Source organism: Caretta caretta, chromosome 1, assembly GCF_965140235.1.
Source record: "Caretta caretta isolate rCarCar2 chromosome 1, rCarCar1.hap1, whole genome shotgun sequence".
In the NCBI taxonomy this organism is placed as follows: Eukaryota; Metazoa; Chordata; order Testudines; family Cheloniidae; genus Caretta; species Caretta caretta.
Window position 1 is genome coordinate 113,995,016 of NC_134206.1, and position 18,869 is coordinate 114,013,884.

The window sequence follows — 18,869 nt, forward strand, 5'->3', positions numbered from 1 at the left end:
GAACTGTTCTGTGTAGCATAACGAAGCTCAATGGCTCTGTCATACACAGAACACAAGAGTGCATCAAACCATAGTAAACATTATAGGGCCTCTATTTCTTCACACTAGTGGGGTGAGTCTATAATGAGGTTGAGGGCCCATACCTTAAAAGGCTCAAAGTGAGCAACACACTTGAACTATATAAAAAGAGGTAGCCTGCTGTTAACCAGAAATATCCCGTTAACTCCTAAGTTTCTGACTTGTAACAAAAGGAATATTTCATTTGCAGAAAAAGTAAAAATAAACTGAATAATGAAGCAGCTGGTAACATACAATTAAGTGCAGCACTGTAGTGCACTATCAGAAATCCACAAAATAAATGCATATTTACCCACCTTTTCTGATCCTCCATCCAGCATTCAATAATATAAACTGTACAACTCAGGATTTATTGTGAAGATGGCAGTTTAACAAGATGAACAACAGATGCTGCTTAGTTTACTAAGATTTTAATTTTTTTATTTTGTTTTGCTTTATTTTTAACATGTAAGTTGATTAGAGAATTCGTATTGCATAGGGTTAATTTAATGGCTATTTTAAATATATATATTTAAAATTGAGGGTGTTCAGTTATATATAATTTTAAATCTAGATGGACTCCAAAAATCTGTCATACTTGTTTCTAATAACAGGAACACAGAAATATAGGAATTGCCAAATTACGAGACTGGATCAGAACAGTGGTCAACCTAGTACAGTATTCTGTCATCAACAGGGACCAGTACCAGATGGTTCAGAACAAGGTTCAAGAAACCCTGCAGTAGTTAGTTATGGTGTAAGGTGCCCCAGGGAAAGTTTACTCCTATTCCCCAACAGTAGAGGTTATATTATGCCCTACAACATGTTAAGGGTTTATATCCCTTCCGAAATTCCTCGGGGTATTTCTTTTACCGTATAATTACTATTATAACTTGGATATTCTTACTATCCATAAATGTCTAATCCTTTTTGGACTCCTTCTCAACTTCTGGCCTCAAGGAGATTGCAGTGAGTTCCACAAGCTAGTTTTGCATTGTGTGAAAATATAATTCCCTTTACAAGATTTGAATTTGTCTTTCAATTTCATTTAATGTCTCACAGTATCAGACAGGGTGAACAGAAGTTCCCAATCTATCTTCTCTGTACCAGTCATTGTTTTCTACACATTTATCAGGTCCTCTCTCATTCATCTCAGCTAGGATTTTCAAAGGAGCCTAGGAAAGTTAGACACTGAAATCCCATTGAAGTTCTAGCTCCTGGGGCTCTTCTGAAAATCCTAGCACATCTCTCTGATAAACATGCCAGTCTTTTCAATATCTTTACGTATGAGAGCTTATCCATGCCTCGGATCAATCTCAGCACCCATGCCTGAACTCCCTCTATTTTTGTTTTATCCTTATCCGATCCAATCTGTGCATAGTATTCCAGATGAGGGCATACCATTGGTTTATACACTGGCATTATTTTACTCTCCAGTTAGTCTCCATTCTATATGTATCTTAACATTTTGTTTGCTTTTTAACCCCTGTGGCTGCACAGTGAGTGGAGGTCTTCCTGGAGCTGGCTGCGGTAATGTTCTGCTCTTTTTCCTGTTAATACAGAATGCACTTAAGTATATGACTAGATGAAATTAGTTCATGAATTATGAAAAAAATCTTTGGTATAAAGCTTGGTTAAAATATGGGTGTTTAAATACATATTAGATAAAAATGTGATGGTTAGTGTACCTATTTTATAAAATTTAATTGAGTTGTGGTAAGGGCACTTAAATGTAGTTGTGAACTAGCAGGCAAAGCAGCTACTTCTCTCAGGAGAAATCTTGCTATATCGCAGTTAAAGAGGAAGACAGCAGAGTCTTCTTCGTGGCTTCTGCTAAAGATTTTACTCCTCCATTAAGTGCAGAATTGGGTCCTCGGATTGAAACCATATTGTACAAACACTGCAAATAGTACTCACACAAGTAATCAATGTACCAACATTAGCTGCATTCCACATCACTACTCTACTTGATTTAAATAAGACTACTTGTGTAAATAACGTTGCACCTGTGTGGAAATGTTTTAAGGATTGGGCCGTAATCTACTAATTTAGGGAGTGCCACATTATCAGCCACAAAACTCTGAAACAGCTAACTTAATCAGCACTCATTCCTGAAGCATTTCCCATAGTCTGACTTGATTCTGCCTTGCAAAACTCCACACACACATGGTAAGCAAATTTTGGGGGGGGGGGAACAAGCAAGTAAAATATTGATTTCATTAAAATATTGTAAATTGAGGTTAGTAGAATTTGTGCCTCCACTGGTAAATTTTCGTAACAATTTTGCAAGCATGTCTCAAATGCAAAATGTGTTCATAGTGAAGGAAGAATGAGTAACTTGCACCAAGTTACCTTGATATCGCTCACATGTCAGTTACTCAGTTCCATACCCTTGCATGACAATTGCTTTTAAATGTTCTACAAGTGTTGGCTGCAGATTTTTTTAAAATGCCCGAAGAGCAATAATTGTTGCCTCAAAGAAGGCAATAACGTCCAAACACAAAGACCAAGACTTTTTTTCCCCTTTAAATATGTGCCCCAGTTAGGCTCCGAAATATGTGAATCAAATTTTCAAAAATGAAAATGATGGGGGCTTTGAAAAATTGGACCACTTACTTACGAACCTCAATAAGGATTTAGGGCTCTGATCCTGTTCCCATTGAAATCAACGGCAATGGTAACCTTGAGTTCAGTGATGCAAGATAATGCCGTATGTGCCTAACTTAAGCACCCATTCTTTAAAGTCTCATCCCCAATATTTTAATAATACTTTGTCCTTCTATAGCACATTCTTCCAAAGTTTCACAGACAAGTTCATCATCACATGCCCTTCCTAGCTAAGAATTATCCTCATTTTACAGGTTTCAGAGTAGTAGCCATGTTAGTCTGTATCCGCAAAAAGAAAAGGAGTACTTGTGGCACCTTAGAGACTAACAAATTTATTAGAGCATAAGCTTTTGTGAGCTACAGCTCACTTCATCAGATGCATTCAGTGGAGAATACAGTAGGAAGATACATATACACACAGAGAACATGAAACAATGGGTGTTACAAACAGTGTGTATGGTAACACTGTGGGGGAGAGGGGGGGCGCAGAGGGCTCTGCGTGTTTCCCTCACCTGTGGGTACCTCCCCCGAAGCTCCCACTGGCCACAGTAACCCGTTCCTGGCCAATGGGAGCTTTGGGGAAGGTACCCACAGGCAAGAGCAGCGTGCAGAGCTCTCTGCCCCCACCTCCACCCCTCGGGGCCCCAGGGACGTGGTGTGGCCGCTTCCCGGAGCGGTGCCACAGGGGTGGCAATCCCGCAGGTCCGATCCAAAGCCCCGAGGGGCCGGATCCGGCCCGCAGGCCGTAGTTTGCCCACCCCTGGACTAGATGATCACAGTTGTCCCTTCTGGCCTTAGAATCCATGAATAAACCACATCCATTGGCTCCTGTCTTTCTTCCAGCTTGGCCAGACAATCTCTGCTTTCACACCAGAGTGTTAAGGGAGACATTAAATAGATAATGGGGGAGGGGAGAGGCATTTGCTTCATTGTTGATGCAAAGAGCCTAGATACATCCAAACAACACAGGGGCACTTGCTTATGCTCTTTGAGACTATTCACATATGGCTGTGTGTGAGCACTAAAGGGATTTTAATCTTTTTGGGTTAGGTGTGAACATAGGCTGAGTTGTGATTTAAGCCCTTTTTTCTACTGTGCCACTAAAATGATACCCAAGAACTGCTCCAACATCTGAGGATTTGCAGAATTCCTGCAGGATTGGATCCTCAAGCCAGCCAAAGAATAACAAATTCTCAGCAAGCTCACAGCAATCAGCTTGCCCCAGTCTCCTCTCCTACCAGCCAGTATGCTGCACGCACTCCTTCCAGACACCTTCTGGCAGCTACTACAGTATGCCCCACATATAGATCTCATCCTGATCAAGTCCCAGTTAATGGCTTCTACCCAATTGCCTCTTCAAACCTGTTCTCCTTCCCTTCTCCCAGTAGCCTTGCCTCACTCTGTTATTTATTTCTCTGTGCTTGACTGTCTCTTTCCCATCCACTTCTCCACCTCTGCCCAGGCTTGCCCTTCCCTACCTCTGCTTTTGCAGCCCTATAGTTCTCAGTACTCTTTTCCCCCTCACAACCAGGCATCCTCCTGCTTCCGGATGCTTTTCCCCTCCTTACCTAGCTGTTTGCGCTGCTCTGAAACCAAGCTCCTGCTCCCACTACTCCACTCAATAGCCCAGCTCACCTCCAGTTGTATCTCCTTCACTCTTGAATTAGAAATAGAACCAGTGAAAATAAAGATGCAAGAGATGCGTTTGGTGGAAAGTCCAAAGATTCTGACTGTACAGGAAAACAGGAAGGGCCGGGGGACATGGCAAGAGTGTTAACTGAAATAATAATATTGCTTCTTTTCACACTGCATCATGTCTGAAGCACCTTTGAAGTGCTAGACAATGTGAATAGGTTAGTAAGAGCTGGTTTATTCCATTCTGAGATTGTAATGTGACATAAATCTTTCCATGCTGCTGCTCTAGGTATTTTATGTGACTACACGGGATTGTAAGCATTTGGGCAGTGACCCTACCTTTATCCATTTTGTAAAGTGCCCCATACATTTAAAGTGGTGAATAAAGGGTTATTATATATAAACTAAGACATAAAATAACCATTAAATAGAAGTATCTATAATGGACCAGTATTTAACAGCTGTAATTGGGCTAGGATTGCCTCGTGGCAAAAGCACGGGACTGGGATGAAGGAAATCTGAGTTCTAGTCCCATTGTGGCCATAGATTTCCTGTGTGGCCATGGAAAGTCACTTAGAATAGGATTTTCAGAAATGCACAAGAGAGTTAGGCACTTTGAAAAATCCTTCTCAAACTTTCTAAGCCTCCATTCCTCATCTGTCAAATACCGTATGGACAATACTTGCCTATCTCCCAGGCGTTAGCCTGTCCTACACAAATCACTCAATATTTTCTAGACTGGTCAAAAGCTCTTTCTAAGGTCACTTTGTACTAGGTGAAAATAGCCCACCCACAGCCTGAATCCCCATGAAAGAGAAAAGAGGTTGGGAAAACTGGATTAATATTAAAATATACATTTGACCTGAGAGAACATAAATTTTAGAAAAATATGCTAAAGCGCCCTTAAATTCAATGTTTAACAATTGATTTAGAATATCCCCAGATTGCTATGCCAAGGAACTGCATAACAAAAGTGATACAAGTTCTGACAGTATAATACAATGGAATGAGCAAAGCATTAACTCAGAAGTGTTTTAGTTTTATTAGTTTAAAATGCTAAACCTTATTAGAAATGGTCCTGAAGTAGTATACCTGATCCAAATCCCATCATACTCTCGGTACATTCAAATCTGAATCTGAATACCACGTCATGGGCTCATCTCTAATAGAAACACTCTGGGTGAAATCCTGGCCATAATGAAGTCAATAGGGTCAGGATTTTACTCTCTACATTACATTTCATTTTAGTAGCTGTGTTTTCTGCGTGCTTCCAGTACAACGTACATAATGTGTCTTTATAGGCAAAACTCCTGCACTCCCACATTATGTACGTGTCATAGAAATGTCCCATAATGTGTCTTTAAAGGCAAAACTAGAAATGTCTCTACTTCTTTCTGCCTCTGCTGGATATTTCTTTTCAAAGAATGCTCCTACCATTCTGTGATGATATTTTATAAACAAATGAACTATCAGTATTTATCATTTGTACATTATAGAAAATAAAAGCCAAGAAACTCATGGGAGAAAAACATTTTAAACACCTTACCTCGTAAAAGAGCCCTTCAGGGAACTGCTGAAAGCACTGGGCACACACAAAACACTGTTCATGGTACAGTTCACCATTGCTGTTAACAATCTTCTCAGCAGGTGCAAAGCCCCCTTTGCAGCGCTCACATATGGCATTTGCAAGAGCATTTGCCATATTACTGTAACAAAAAACAAACCAAAAAGAGATTGTTGATCTTTTCTAAAATGAGGGGATAAAGAAAAAGGAAACACTCAGTTCCACTGATTTGATTTCATTTGTCTTTTGAAAAGCCAACTGTCCCGATCAAACTTCCACTGAAGTCATGGAAATCTTTCCACCGACTATAATGGGAGTTGCAGCAGTCCCTTAATGGAGGAAAAAGTTGTGAGATGTTTCAATTCTTTTTCTCAAAGCAGCACCCTATTCTAAGAAATTTTGGTCAAAAATGTATGTTCAGGCTTGTATGAGGGGAAAAAAATAGGTTATATTTTCATTCAATCAACCACTACAAGAAAGAAAATGGAAATAAACAATTACAATGATTATGGAAGACAAGAGCCAATTTCATCAGTAATTAAAGATGTTTCCCTATCTGAGGTCAAAGCAAGAATATTGCTCTGAAAGTGAATATCAATTCAAAACCAATTCAAAATATCTGAGGCATCAATAAAAAGGATAGAACATATTTAACATAACTGCTATGGCAGAAATAATCAAGAGGTAAGGAATGGTACATGGTAAAAAGTGTTCTTTAGATTTATCCATTTTGAAAAATGACTTGAAGCTACATGGAATTTGAGTAAGAGATTAGGAAAACTTCCAAATAATGCTTGGGTGTGCTTCTTAAAGGCATGTAGTAATAACATTATAATACAACATTTGCAAATATCAGAGGGACTAAACTCTAACTTTTAAGGACAAATCCTCATCTGCAATAAATCAACACAGCTCCTTTGCAGTCAAATGAGGAACTCCTCTAAAATTTCAAATTCCATGCTTGATTTTTCACACTGCAAGAGGCTTTCTTGCTTAAATCTAAATTCTCAAAACTTAAGTCTTTGAGACTAAGTTTTGTACTAAATACTTATCTGTAAAATGGAGAATGCACAGGACAACTCTTAATTTTCACAATATCTGACAAATGTTAATAAAACATGTTCTAGAGTGTATACAAGAACAATTTCAGGTATTCTAATTTGTTGGTAATCTGATTTGATCCAAACACTTAATCAGAAATTTAGAAAACAATCTCTATTTTATTCTTCAGAAATAAACATTTTATTGTTCAGAAAAAAAATCATGCTCTATCTATAAATATAAAAGGCTCAATCCCACACAAGGTGCTGAGTGCCCGTGACTCCCATTAATTTCCCATTAATAGGAGTTGGAGGATGCTCAGCACTTTGTGCAGGAACAATCTGATACAAAGTACTAGCAAGTATACATTTGATTAAATAGTTGAAAGCTGCTCTATTCCTTATCCTGTTGTACCACACAAAAGGCTAACCCCTGGTTAAAGAAAGACTTGACTAGTTATTATTAATCGGCTGCTTTTTTCTATTCTACAGCACTTTACAGAAAAAGGGGTCTTCCAGAGAGATACCTGCATGAACAAAATCCCTGACAAAGAGTATTAAACCAAGAACATTTTATCCCACAGGGGTTTCAGTCAAACATATACAAAAATAAATGCTTGGAGCAAACAGCTGTGTTTAAGCTGCATATCTAACTGCCTTTCTCCACAATCTATTTCCATCAAAACCATTGTGCTTTATGGAAGAGAACTGAATCGCTTAATTTGTCATACCCAATAACAGAATAAACTGGATTTGACGCGAATATTGATCACAATATAAACTGTGACCTTTCTTTAGAACTCAACAGCTCTTGAATACTAAGCATGATAAAAGAAGACTACAGCTTAGAATTCAACTTTCAGCATTTGTCAGATATGAAATAATCTAGGCAACAGCATAAAATGAAGAAACTTGGAAAATTACAGCTTCAAGCAAAACAAAGCCTTATAACCCTCCTTTCTCCCAAAAAATGCACAAATATTTCTTCACTTTCCTTTGAGAAATATGTATTCCTATAGCACTACTGATGAATGTAGAATGGTTTTCTATTGTTACCAATGGGACAGTATACATTTCCCCCATAACTTACAGAACCTAAAATCAGAAGTCTCACAGAGCACATAGTCTATTTTACAAATCCAGTCTAATACGTGTAATTGAAATAAAACTTACTGAAATTAAAGTATGGTTTTGTTTACAGCAACTGTTGCAAGTTTTAGTAGAGATCAAAACTAGAAATATATCATAGGAATAGTAAGGTTTACATTAGAGAGTGGTTCAAACACATTCTACATGAAATTTCACTGAAAAAAAACCAACTTCAGATTTTAAAATGATTTTACCACAGTAACATCCCAACCTGAAAAAGTGAACTTACAATCTTGCATAAAAGTCACAAAATTCTTTGTATACTTTTATGTCACTGTGCCTACGTTGTAATTTTGACACTGCTTTCTCGCCTTCATTTCCATTGGTATTATGGACATCATGAATACCCCTGTGTGGAACTTCTTCATTCTCTGGAATCATATAGGAGTGAGCTCTGTTTTGGAATTCCATATTTTCCATAATTGGAAATCCAATTCATTTAATTCTTATTTAAAAAAAAATCAACTGCTACAGTGCAGAGAAGCTGCAGACAATAAAGTTGTGAGAAACAATATGCGGGACTTCCCCTTGTTCCCAGCAAAGTGATTTACTTCCACAGTTTCACATCAGTTAGCCAGGCTTGCCGAGCTCTCTGCTAGAGTTTCAAGTTAAAAGTTCACCAGCAGAGGAGTTAGAATGACATGCTGTGATTTGCTAAGATCCACTGGAACGCATTCCATTACAAGATGGTAAATCAAACTTGGGAAGTACATACAGTCTTCACTATCTATTGCTGATAATAAGAATTCCATTCAGACATAGAAGAGCTATTTTATGATAAGCATACATGACTCAACATATTCACTGTCAAACTCATCAACAGTTACTATTTATTGGGGAAAATGATTCCAATAATACTGTATCATGAACACACCAAGAAAAGTATTCTATATCATTAGATACAGATTGCTTTAAAGTTCTGTTAGACTAGATTGTAAAATTAGTCTTTTACAATGTGTGCTCCTTATGTATCTTCTCAGTCAAATGTGCTGAGTTTACTGATAAACATTTTTCTTTCTGCCAGCATTGCAGAGAAGATATAGCTATAAGTGGATTGGTTATTTTCCATTTTGTCTCACACATCATTAGCTGAACTGCCAAATAAGTTCTAGTTGCTGATGTACGAAGCAGAAACAAATAATCTTGATTTTCAGTTACCAGGTTGTGTTTACAGAACTGCACTGACAGATAAATCCCATATAGATCCGAAAGCTGAATGAATTTAATATGGCTATTAGGGAAGGGAGCAGGGGAAGCAGATTATAAGGATGTCAATCGTCCTATCATCACAATGTGAAGCTCAAATGTGGTGGCAGCGTGATGAGAGGAGGCAGGATTCAATGCTGAGGCTGCTGGAGGACCAAACCAGTATGCTCCAGTGTATGGTTGAGCTGCAGCAAAGGCAGCTGGAGCACAGACTGCCACTACAGCCCTGTGTAACCAACCGCCCTCCTCCCCAAGTTCCATAACCTCCACACCCAGACGCCCAAGAACGCGGTGGGGGGGCCACCGGCGAACCAGCCACTCCGCCACAGAGGATTGCCCAAAAAAAAGAAGGCTGGCATTCAATAAATTTTAAAGTTGTAAACTTTTAAAGTGCTGTGTGGCATCTTCCTTCCCTCCTCCACCACCCCTCCTGGGCTACCTTGGTAGTCACTCCCCTATTTGTGTGATGAATGAATAAAGAATGCATGAATGTGAAGCAACAATGACTTTATTGCCTCTGCAAGCAATGATTAAAGGGAGTAGAGGAGGGTGGTTAGCTTGCAGGGAAGTAGAGTGAACCAAGGGGCGGGGGGTTTCATCAAGGAGAAACAAAGAGAACTTTCACACCGTAGCCTGGCCAGTCATGAAACTTGTTTTCAAAGCTTCTCTGATGCGTACCGCGCCCTCCTGTGCTCTTCTAACCGCCCTGGTGTCTGGCTGCGCGTACCCAGCGGCCAGGCGATTTGCCTCAACCTCCCACCCCGCCATAAACGTTTCCCCCTTACTCTCACAGATATTGTGTAGCACACAGCAAGCAGTAATAACAGTGGGAATATTGGTTTCGCTGAGGTCTAAGAGAGTCAGTAAACTGCGCCAGCGCGCATTTAAACGTCCAAATGCACATTCTACCACCATTCTGCACTTGCTCAGCCTGTAGTTGAACAGCTCCTGACTACTGTCCAGGCTGCCTGCGTACGGCTTCATGAGCCATAGCATTAAGGGGTAGGCTGGGATCCCAAGGATACATATAGGCATTTCAACATCCCCAACAGTTATTTTCTGGTCTGGGAATAAAGTCCCTTCCTGCAGCTTTTGAAACAGACCAGAGTTCCTGAAGATGCGAGCGTCATGTACCTTTCCCGGCCATCCCACGTTGATGTTGGTGAAACGTCCCTTGTGATCCACCAGGGCTTGCAGCACTATTGAAAAGTACCCCTTGCAGTTTATGTACTCGCCAGCATGGTGCTCCGGTGCCAAGATAGGGATATGGGTTCTGTCTATGGCCCCACCACAGTTAGGGAATCCCATTGCAGCAAAGCCATCCACTATAACCTGCACATTTCCCAGGGTCACTACCCTTGATATCAGCAGATCTTTGATTGCGTGGGCTACTTGCATCACAGCAGCCCCAACAGAAGATTTGCCCACTCCAAACTGATTCCCAACTGACCGGTAGCTGTCTGGCGTTGCAAGCTTCCACAGGGCTATCACCACTCACTTCTCAACTGTGAGGGCTGCTCTCATCTTGGTATTCATGCGCTTCAGGGCAGGGGAAAACAAGTCACGAAGTTCCATGAAAGTGCCCTTACTCATGCGAAAATTTCACAGCCACTGGGAATCGTCCCAGACCTGCAACACTATGCGGTCCCACCAGTCTGTGCTTGTTTCCCGAGCCCAGAATCGGCGTTCCACAGCATGAACCTGCCCCATTAGCACCATGATGCATGCATTGGCAGGGCCCATGCTTTCAGAGAAATCTGTGTCCATGTCCTGATCACTCACGTGACCGCGCTGACGTCGCCTCCTTGCCCGGTATCGCTCTGCCAGATTCTGGTGCTACATATACTGCTGGATAATGCGTGTGGTGTTTAATGTGCTCTTAATTGCCAAAGTGAGCTGAGCGGCCTCCATGCTTGCCTTGGTATGGCATCCGCACAGAAAAAAGGCACGGAACAATTGTCTGCCGTAGCTCTGACAGAGGGAGGGGCGACTGATGACACGGCTTACAGGGTTGGCTTCAGGGAGCTAAAATCAACAAAGGGGGTGGCTTTACATCAAGGAGTATTTCAGGCAGGACTTCACAGAGGGTTCCAATAAGAAATGGTGCACCTAAGTTATTGTTCTTATTGGAACAAGGAGGTTAGTCTGGCCTCTGATTGATACATGGCTAGATTTACCTCGCTGCACCTTCTCTGTGAGTGACTGCAGTGTGACCTAGAGGAATGAGTCCCCTAGATGGGGGAGGGGGGAGAAGCAAATGAGTACAAAACAAATCTGGTCTATTTCTTGTTTTGATCCACTCCATCTATCTTTTACATCTTTGGCTGGCAGCAGACGGTGCAGAAGGACTGCATGCCATGCACATCTCATGGCTGCTCGACAGAAGATGGTGCAGTATGACTGCTATCCATCCTCATCTCTTGCCTGCCCGGCAGAAGATGGTACAGTACGACTGCTAGCAATCCGTATCGCCTGCCTGCTCACCATAAGACAGTTCAATAGGACTGACTGCAGGACTAAAGAGAATGACCTGGTCAAGTCACTCCAAATTTAGTCCCTGCGCCCATGTCTGCCCAGGCACTCCTGGCCGACACGGCCAGGAGCACCTCGGACATGATGATGACGGCTACCAGTCATATTGCACCGTCTGCTGCCAGAAGGCAATGGGTTCCTGCTACTGTGTAGCAATGCAGTACCGCGTCTGCCAGCACCCAGGAGACATAGGGTGACGGTTACCTCAGCGGGCTCCATGCTTGCCGTGGTATGGCGTCTGCACAGGTAACTCAGGAAAAAAGGCGCAAAACGATTGTCTGCCCTTGCTTTCACATAGGGAGGGAGGGAATGGGGGCCTGACGATATGTACCCAGAACCACGCGCAACAATGTTTTAGTCCCATCAGGCATTGGGATCTCAACCCAGAATTCCAATGGGCAGCGGAGACTGCGGGATCTGTTGGATAGCTACCCACAGTGCAACGCTCCGGAAGTCGACGCTTGCCTCGGTACTGTGGAAGCACTCCGCCGAGTTAATGCACTTAAAGCATTTTCTGTGGGGACACACACACTCGAATATATAAAACCGATTTCTAAAAATCCAACTTCTATAAATTCGACCTTATTCCGTGGTGTAGACATACCCCTAGTAGCAACTGTTTCCAAAAATGAATAGTAAACCATATGTATTTTGCCTTTTCTGCAAGAGGGTTTTGGTATCCAAAGAATTTGCTTGTTAGAGGGAAGTCTGAGAAAGTGAGGAAGGAGAATAGGGAGAAGGAAGTACGAAAAAATATACAGTTTAGGAACAGCAAGCAACACAGGGGTCTTACTAAAACCCCTGACAAAAATCAAGGGAATTCCATTCAATTCTTTCACTTTTAATAAACGCCAATGTCTTTGAAAAGAAAAAGAAGAATCCATTCCAAAGGGCCTGTCTGCATGACAATTTTTAAACAAATTGGAAAGTATTTTCTGGCATGGCTGGCTCTAAACAGGAGTTGAATCCACACACAATATGATTAAAGAGTCTGTCACCCTTGGCAGAGACCTAGGCTAGTACACTATACCTAGTTCAGCAGGTCACACTATTTTGTGCTGCGAGGCAGGACACAGTGGCCAGGTATATGTAACTGGTTTTGCCAGCTCTCCCTCCTCCAATCTCTCTGCACAGTAGGACACTGTTGAGCACACTGCCCCATGTACTGTTTTGTATCACTTTATGTGCATGTCCTTTGGGTACTCTAGTCACATGGTGAGGCATTACAGAATAGGTGCCCAGATTTGCACAGAACACTCTCTTAGCACATGGTTAGGTAGCATGGGAGGTTCAGATGCACAAACATAGCTGTGGTGTCAGAGAAAATACTGTGCGGACACAAACTGAATCATGTCACTTGTACCCAGTTAAGCTGACTGCGCCTCTAACCAATCACAAAAATCACACTGAAAAATATATTGTGGGCAGGGCTGTTGTCCCACCACCTTAAACTTAGTTTACTGATATTTGACAAGCAAACATTTTTTCCTCCCTTTTTTCACTGTAATTTTGAAGTAGAATATGTGGCATGCGTATGAGAGGAGATAAAAGTTGTAATTGTTTCTTTGGAGCTGTTGTGATATAAAAGGATACTTAAAAAAACACGTTTTAGAGTCATGGTACCCTTGTTCAACGAACAGTGCTGCTATCAGGGTAACATCCATGTGTTCAGTCTCCCTCCTGATACTTGGGCTCAGTGCTAGTAACACTGGCTGTGTTCAGACTAGAATACGACGTACCCGCTGACTAGGAATGCTGCGTCTGCCACAGTGGAAGTTCTAGCAAAGACAGGGCTGAGGCTGTAGCACTATGGTCTGATGCCCTTGGTCAGAGGATAGATTCAGAACATGATGCTGGAAAAATTGGGAGCCCTGACTACCTAGCACTTGCACTGCTCCTGCAGAATCTCCATCACTGGAGATCTTTAACAGCAGGTTAGACAAACACCTGTCAGGGATGGTCTATCTAGATAATACTAGTTCTGCTGTGAGTGCAGGGGACTGGACAAGATGACCTCTCGAGGTCCCTTCCAATCCTACGATTCTACTGCTGCACCAGTGATGAACAGGCACTGTAGGTATAGCAGCGGAGATGTAGCCACTGTGATGTTCCTTCTCCTCTTCCACATTAGCTCTATTGAAACTGCAGGATCAAAACAAATACAGTACTATAGTAATATTGCAACAGTAGTTTACATAGAGAGGTGGTCTGGTTCTCACTTGGGGCTCTTTTCTTAGTTTAAGGTTTATTTTTTAGATTGGAGGAGTTAAAGAGCATAAATGCAACCTCCTTTAAAAAATGCTCCCTTAAAACCTTAAAACAAAAACCTGTTTGAATTTGAAACCCCCACTCTACCCTAGTATCGCTATTCTTTTATTAATCTTGCCCCTCCCATATAACTGGGAGCGCTCTTCTCAAGGTGGAATAGTCATGTGACTTCCCAATGACACCTTAGTTGACCCAAAAAAGGTCAGTGTAAACTCAAAAATAGATACATATGTCCAGTGTTTGTGCAGCTAGTTAGCTAGTGCAGCACCTTCTGTTTAAATGATTTAAATGTTCCTCCAATTCAGAGAAATGTACTTAGGAGTTTTAATAGATGTATTAATTACTATTCTGTAAACACACAAGAATTCTATTGTATTCTAGATGCTTTTACAGTTCCTGTCCTCTTCATTCAATAACAGAGTGCTGTTTTGGCATTTAAAAACTGACCGCTGACGGTTGTCAAAGCTCTAGCCCCATAGCTGCAGTCTAATCATGTCAACTAAGGAGTTCAAGAGGAGCACTAAGTCAACATGCCAAAAATCCTAATGAAACTATAAAGTTACCACACGTTTGATGACCAATTTTTGAGTCTTAATATCTCAGTAAGTCATTATTTTGAAAGCAGCAAAAAAGAAAAATGAGGAGCAGTTGTGGATTAATCACTTGCCAGAACAGTTTATAAACTAGTTTTTGTGTTTTAAAAGGCCTCAAATCATCTTAAACGGGCAAAACCTCTTGGGCTAGATTCTGTTCTTACATGTACCAGTGTCACTCCATTTCACTGGAACTCCCCTGTACATCTATGCTCTCATTTCCCTGCTCCCCGCTTGATATCTAAACTTTTCCCAACCATTTTACTTGTTTCCTTCATCCCTTTCCCCAATCTTACTTTGTGACTTCTAATTTGCTCCTCACAGCACCCAAAACAATCTCCCTCTCCTCTTCCACCCAAGCCTCCTCTTCTTGCAAATCCTTCTTTAAAAACACCACTTCCTAAGGGGAGGGCGGGGGGGAGCCAGCAGAATTATCTCCTCCTGTCTTCTCATTATTAATCATCTCTTTACCCATTCTCTTCTGTTGTCCTGTGCATTCTTATTTGTCTTTTCTTGTTTAGATAGATAGCAGTGCCAAGCAACCCCTAGGTTACTCTCAGGAGGCTGCCACAAATTGAGGACCCCAGGGGCTCCTCTAAGTCATGCTGTGGCCCTTTTCAGCTCCTGCAGCAGTCTAGAATCCCAGGAGAGCAAAGGTGGCTCCTCGCCTTCTGTGCTGTGCCAAGAGGCGCAGTACAGAATTTCAGCCTGCCTCTTCTTATCTGTGGGCGTAAAACACTGCACAAACTTCTGATGCCACAGAAACGTTTTGTTAGAATAATGAAAGTGCACCCTGAGTTGCATATCAAAAGTTTGCATGGCACATTAGCCATGTGGCTCCTGTTGTCCTCATTAGGAGTGGTACAGCAAGTGCTACAAAAAATTGTGTTTCCCTCCAGATCTGTGGAGTCCACAAAGGCTGTTTTAATCTTGTTGGCTGGTTTTAGGACCAGATTCCTTAAAGTGACATGACTATAAATGTTAAATAAATACAAGGAGCCTGATTCTGAACTTCTATCAGTTTACACTGCTACGAGTCTGAAGTAACATTGGTTACAATGGAGAGAGACTGATATAACTAAGGACAGGTTTCAGAGTATCAGCCGTGTTAGTCTGTATTCGCAAAAAGAAAAGGAGTACTTGTGGCACCGTAGAGACTAACCAATTTATCTGAGTATAAGCTTTCGTGAGCTACAGCTCACTTCATCGGATGCATATAACTTAACAGAAGTTCTGAAGAGTTCTGTTAAGTTATATGCATCCGATGAAGTGAGCTGTAGCTCACGAAAGCTTATGCTCAAATAAATTGGTTAGTCTCTAAGGTGCCACAAGTACTCCTTTTCTTTTTGTGATATAACTAAAAATCTTACTTGGGAATTTCGCCCTCCAAGAGATTTTGACCATTTACAAGGATTTTTGTGCTTTTAAAACACAAACGTTAGGCAAGGGATTAATCCACAACAGATGAGGCACCTGCATGAGACAGGACCCCAATCGAGGGATTCTAAGATGAACCTTCTGAAAAATCAGATTCATAATGAGGATGCAGATATAACCCCAACTGTAATGTCACATAAGGTGATGATACCATATACACTGTTTTAATTAACAGAAGCTATAACATGTTTGCTACTAAGTTAACACTTCAGTACATGAAGAATTATTTAAAACTGTCTTTTGGTGCTTAGATCCCAAAACTCTCTCGAGTGCTTTGTCTAGTATTAAAACTAGGCTGAATATTTTGGGTATCTGTCTTAGATCAAAGGGCGGGGGGGACTTTTATAGAGAAAGTTCAGCAAGACTTGCTGCCCGTAGAACATTTTATTTCATTCCACAAATAGATGTGCAGAACAGTCAGAGCTCCAAACTAGGTGCTTGGCAACAACAGCTGCCATTGGTGACTTAATTGCATTACAGTGAAATAATGTTGTCTGCTTCATCTGAAAGGCTGCTGTGTCACTGCTGACCTCTTGAAAGTAAAGCTACTACATTTCTTGTGCAAGGTCAAGTTATTGCAGAGCAGGATAAAAACTCACAGCACAATCCTCCTCCTCCACAACCGTGACACACAAAAGGATGATTTTAAATAAATTAATCAGCAGCCTTTGTGCAAGGTTACACAACAGCAGGCTTTGTGCAATGGAACACTCACAAATATACATCCGATATAGCTCATGAAAGCTTATGCTCAAATAAATTTGTTAGTCTCTAAGGTGCCACAAGTACTCCTTTTCTTTTTGCAAATACAGACTAACATGGCTGCTTCTCTGAAACCAACAAATATACAGTCACTAGTTGGAAAAAAGTCATTCAATTTCCTCTGGTTATAAAACAGACATGGCTTTTCAGGACCCTGCATAAAATTCTACACTGCCTTTTTTTAAAGTGCTGAATTGGCTCCTCCTCATCATCATTACATATAAAATTTAATATGGTCTTAAGTGACCAAAAGATTAGTTTTTGTAATTGTTGGGCAAGTGTTCCCTAAATCAAATGGTTCTTACAAATTAATTTGAATAAAGGAGTAATATTCTTTTTCTGGTTTTTTAATTGTAAATTATGGATGGGATTTTCAAAAGTCCTCAACACTGGCCTAAATCTGCTCCCATTTAAGATAATGAGAAAATACCACTGACTTCAAATTAGGTCAAATTTGAGTGTTTCTGAAAACTGTAGTGATGTTTTCACACAGAATTATCTACAGGGCAGAAGACAGACAGCCTTTATCACATAATTTGGTATAAACTTATGCCAGTGTAAACAAATGTGCTTGATATCTGCTACTACAGAGAATTCATTTTCCATTTCCTTACTGGAAGTGAATAGTATAGGAATCTGATAAGAGGCTTCTTCCCAGAAGGATCTTTATAGATCATAATAATCAGTGAAAGTAATCTTAAAACAGAATTTCTGGGAGAGAAAAGAGATATTTCAACAATACTTTTTTTAAAAGATGTTTCAGAAAGTGTTGTATTTTCTTTTGCTGATGAAAAAAGTTTTCTGGCAAATCCCTGCTTTGTGTGAAATATATAGAACATGGGTATTTTTTCTCTTTACACCCTTCTTTAAGTTACCTTTGATTACATTCTTTTTCCTCCCACCACTGTCCCCCATCCAGCGATCCCTGAATACCTTTAGGCCAGCACTCAAAAAATATACCACAACATATCAGAAGTATTTTAACACCTTTGCAGTGAGACATTGCATGACATAGCTTATCCATAAAACAGGCACTCTACACTTACTTGGCTGTGCTGCAAGAACTCACGCTATATTCAACTCTTGCATGTTAGTAAATTTTTAAGCAGTTATCTATATACTAGTGCTTTTTATAGAAAAATATTAGAATCCATTTAGAATTTAATTTTACAGTGTGAACTATAAAAAGTGTCAGGTACTGGCTCCCAATGCTAGACATATACGTATTGACTCAGAGAAGCGAGGTCCTACAGTTGACTGGATAGCATTTTCTCTTTGCGTGTCTGTCTGTTTGTAACAATGTTAGAACACCGCATCTGATCAAAACCAAAATTTCAGGAAATGCTCAAGGCAATAATAGGCAGACCCCTATTGATTTTGGGTAAAAGTGGAAAACTGGAAGCAGGAAACAGGGGTAAGTCTACACTACAATTAAAAACCCAGGGCTGGCCAGTGTCAGCTGATTTGGGCTCACAGGCTCGGGCTAAGGAGTGGGCAAACACTTTTTGGCCCAAGGGCCACATCTGAATGTGGAAATTCTATGGCAGGCCATGAATGCTCATGAAATTGGGGGTTGGGGTGCGGGAGGGATTGCGGGCTCTGGCTGGGGCTAGAAATGAGGAGTCCAGGGTGCGGGAGGGGGCTCTGGGTAGGGGTTGGGGGTAGGGGACGGTGATGGCTCTGGCTGGGGGTGCAGGCTCTGGGGTGCAGGAGGGTGGGAGAGAGGGGTTTTGGGGGTGGGAAGGGGATCAGGGCTGGGGCACTGGAGGGAGTCAGGGGTGCAGGCTCTGGGCGGCACTTACCTCAAGCAGCTCCTGGAAGTGGGCATGTCCTCCCTCCAGCTCCTACATGGAGGTGAAACCAGGCAGCTCTGCGTGCTGCCTCATCCTCAGGTGCTGCCCCTGCAGGTCACATTGGCTGCGGTTGCTGGCCAATGGGAGCTGCAGGGGAGGGAGGCACTTGAGGTGGGGGCAGTGTGCAGAGCCCCCTGGTTGCCCCTCCATGTAGGAGCTGGAGAAA

At 41.5% G+C, this 18,869-nt stretch overlaps 1 protein-coding gene across 11 annotated transcripts in view; it reads right to left on the reverse strand.

The window, feature by feature from the left end:
* The window catches only part of LIMS1 (LIM zinc finger domain containing 1), a 137,759-nt gene that overhangs the window by 36,959 nt on the left and 81,931 nt on the right, over positions 1-18,869 (reverse strand). For 7 of the 11 annotated variants that reach the window (XM_048856635.2, XM_048856667.2, XM_048856677.2 and 4 more), the window contains one exon: positions 5,846-6,005. The exons of 1 other annotated variant lie outside the window; for it this stretch is intronic. In XM_048856635.2, coding sequence (XP_048712592.1) covers positions 5,846-6,005 — 160 coding nt within the window. Of the gene's footprint in view, positions 1-5,845; positions 6,006-8,281; positions 8,598-18,869 lie in introns of those variants that run through there. 3 more of the 11 variants (XM_048856598.2, XM_048856607.2, XM_048856615.2) reach the window with 2 other exon arrangements.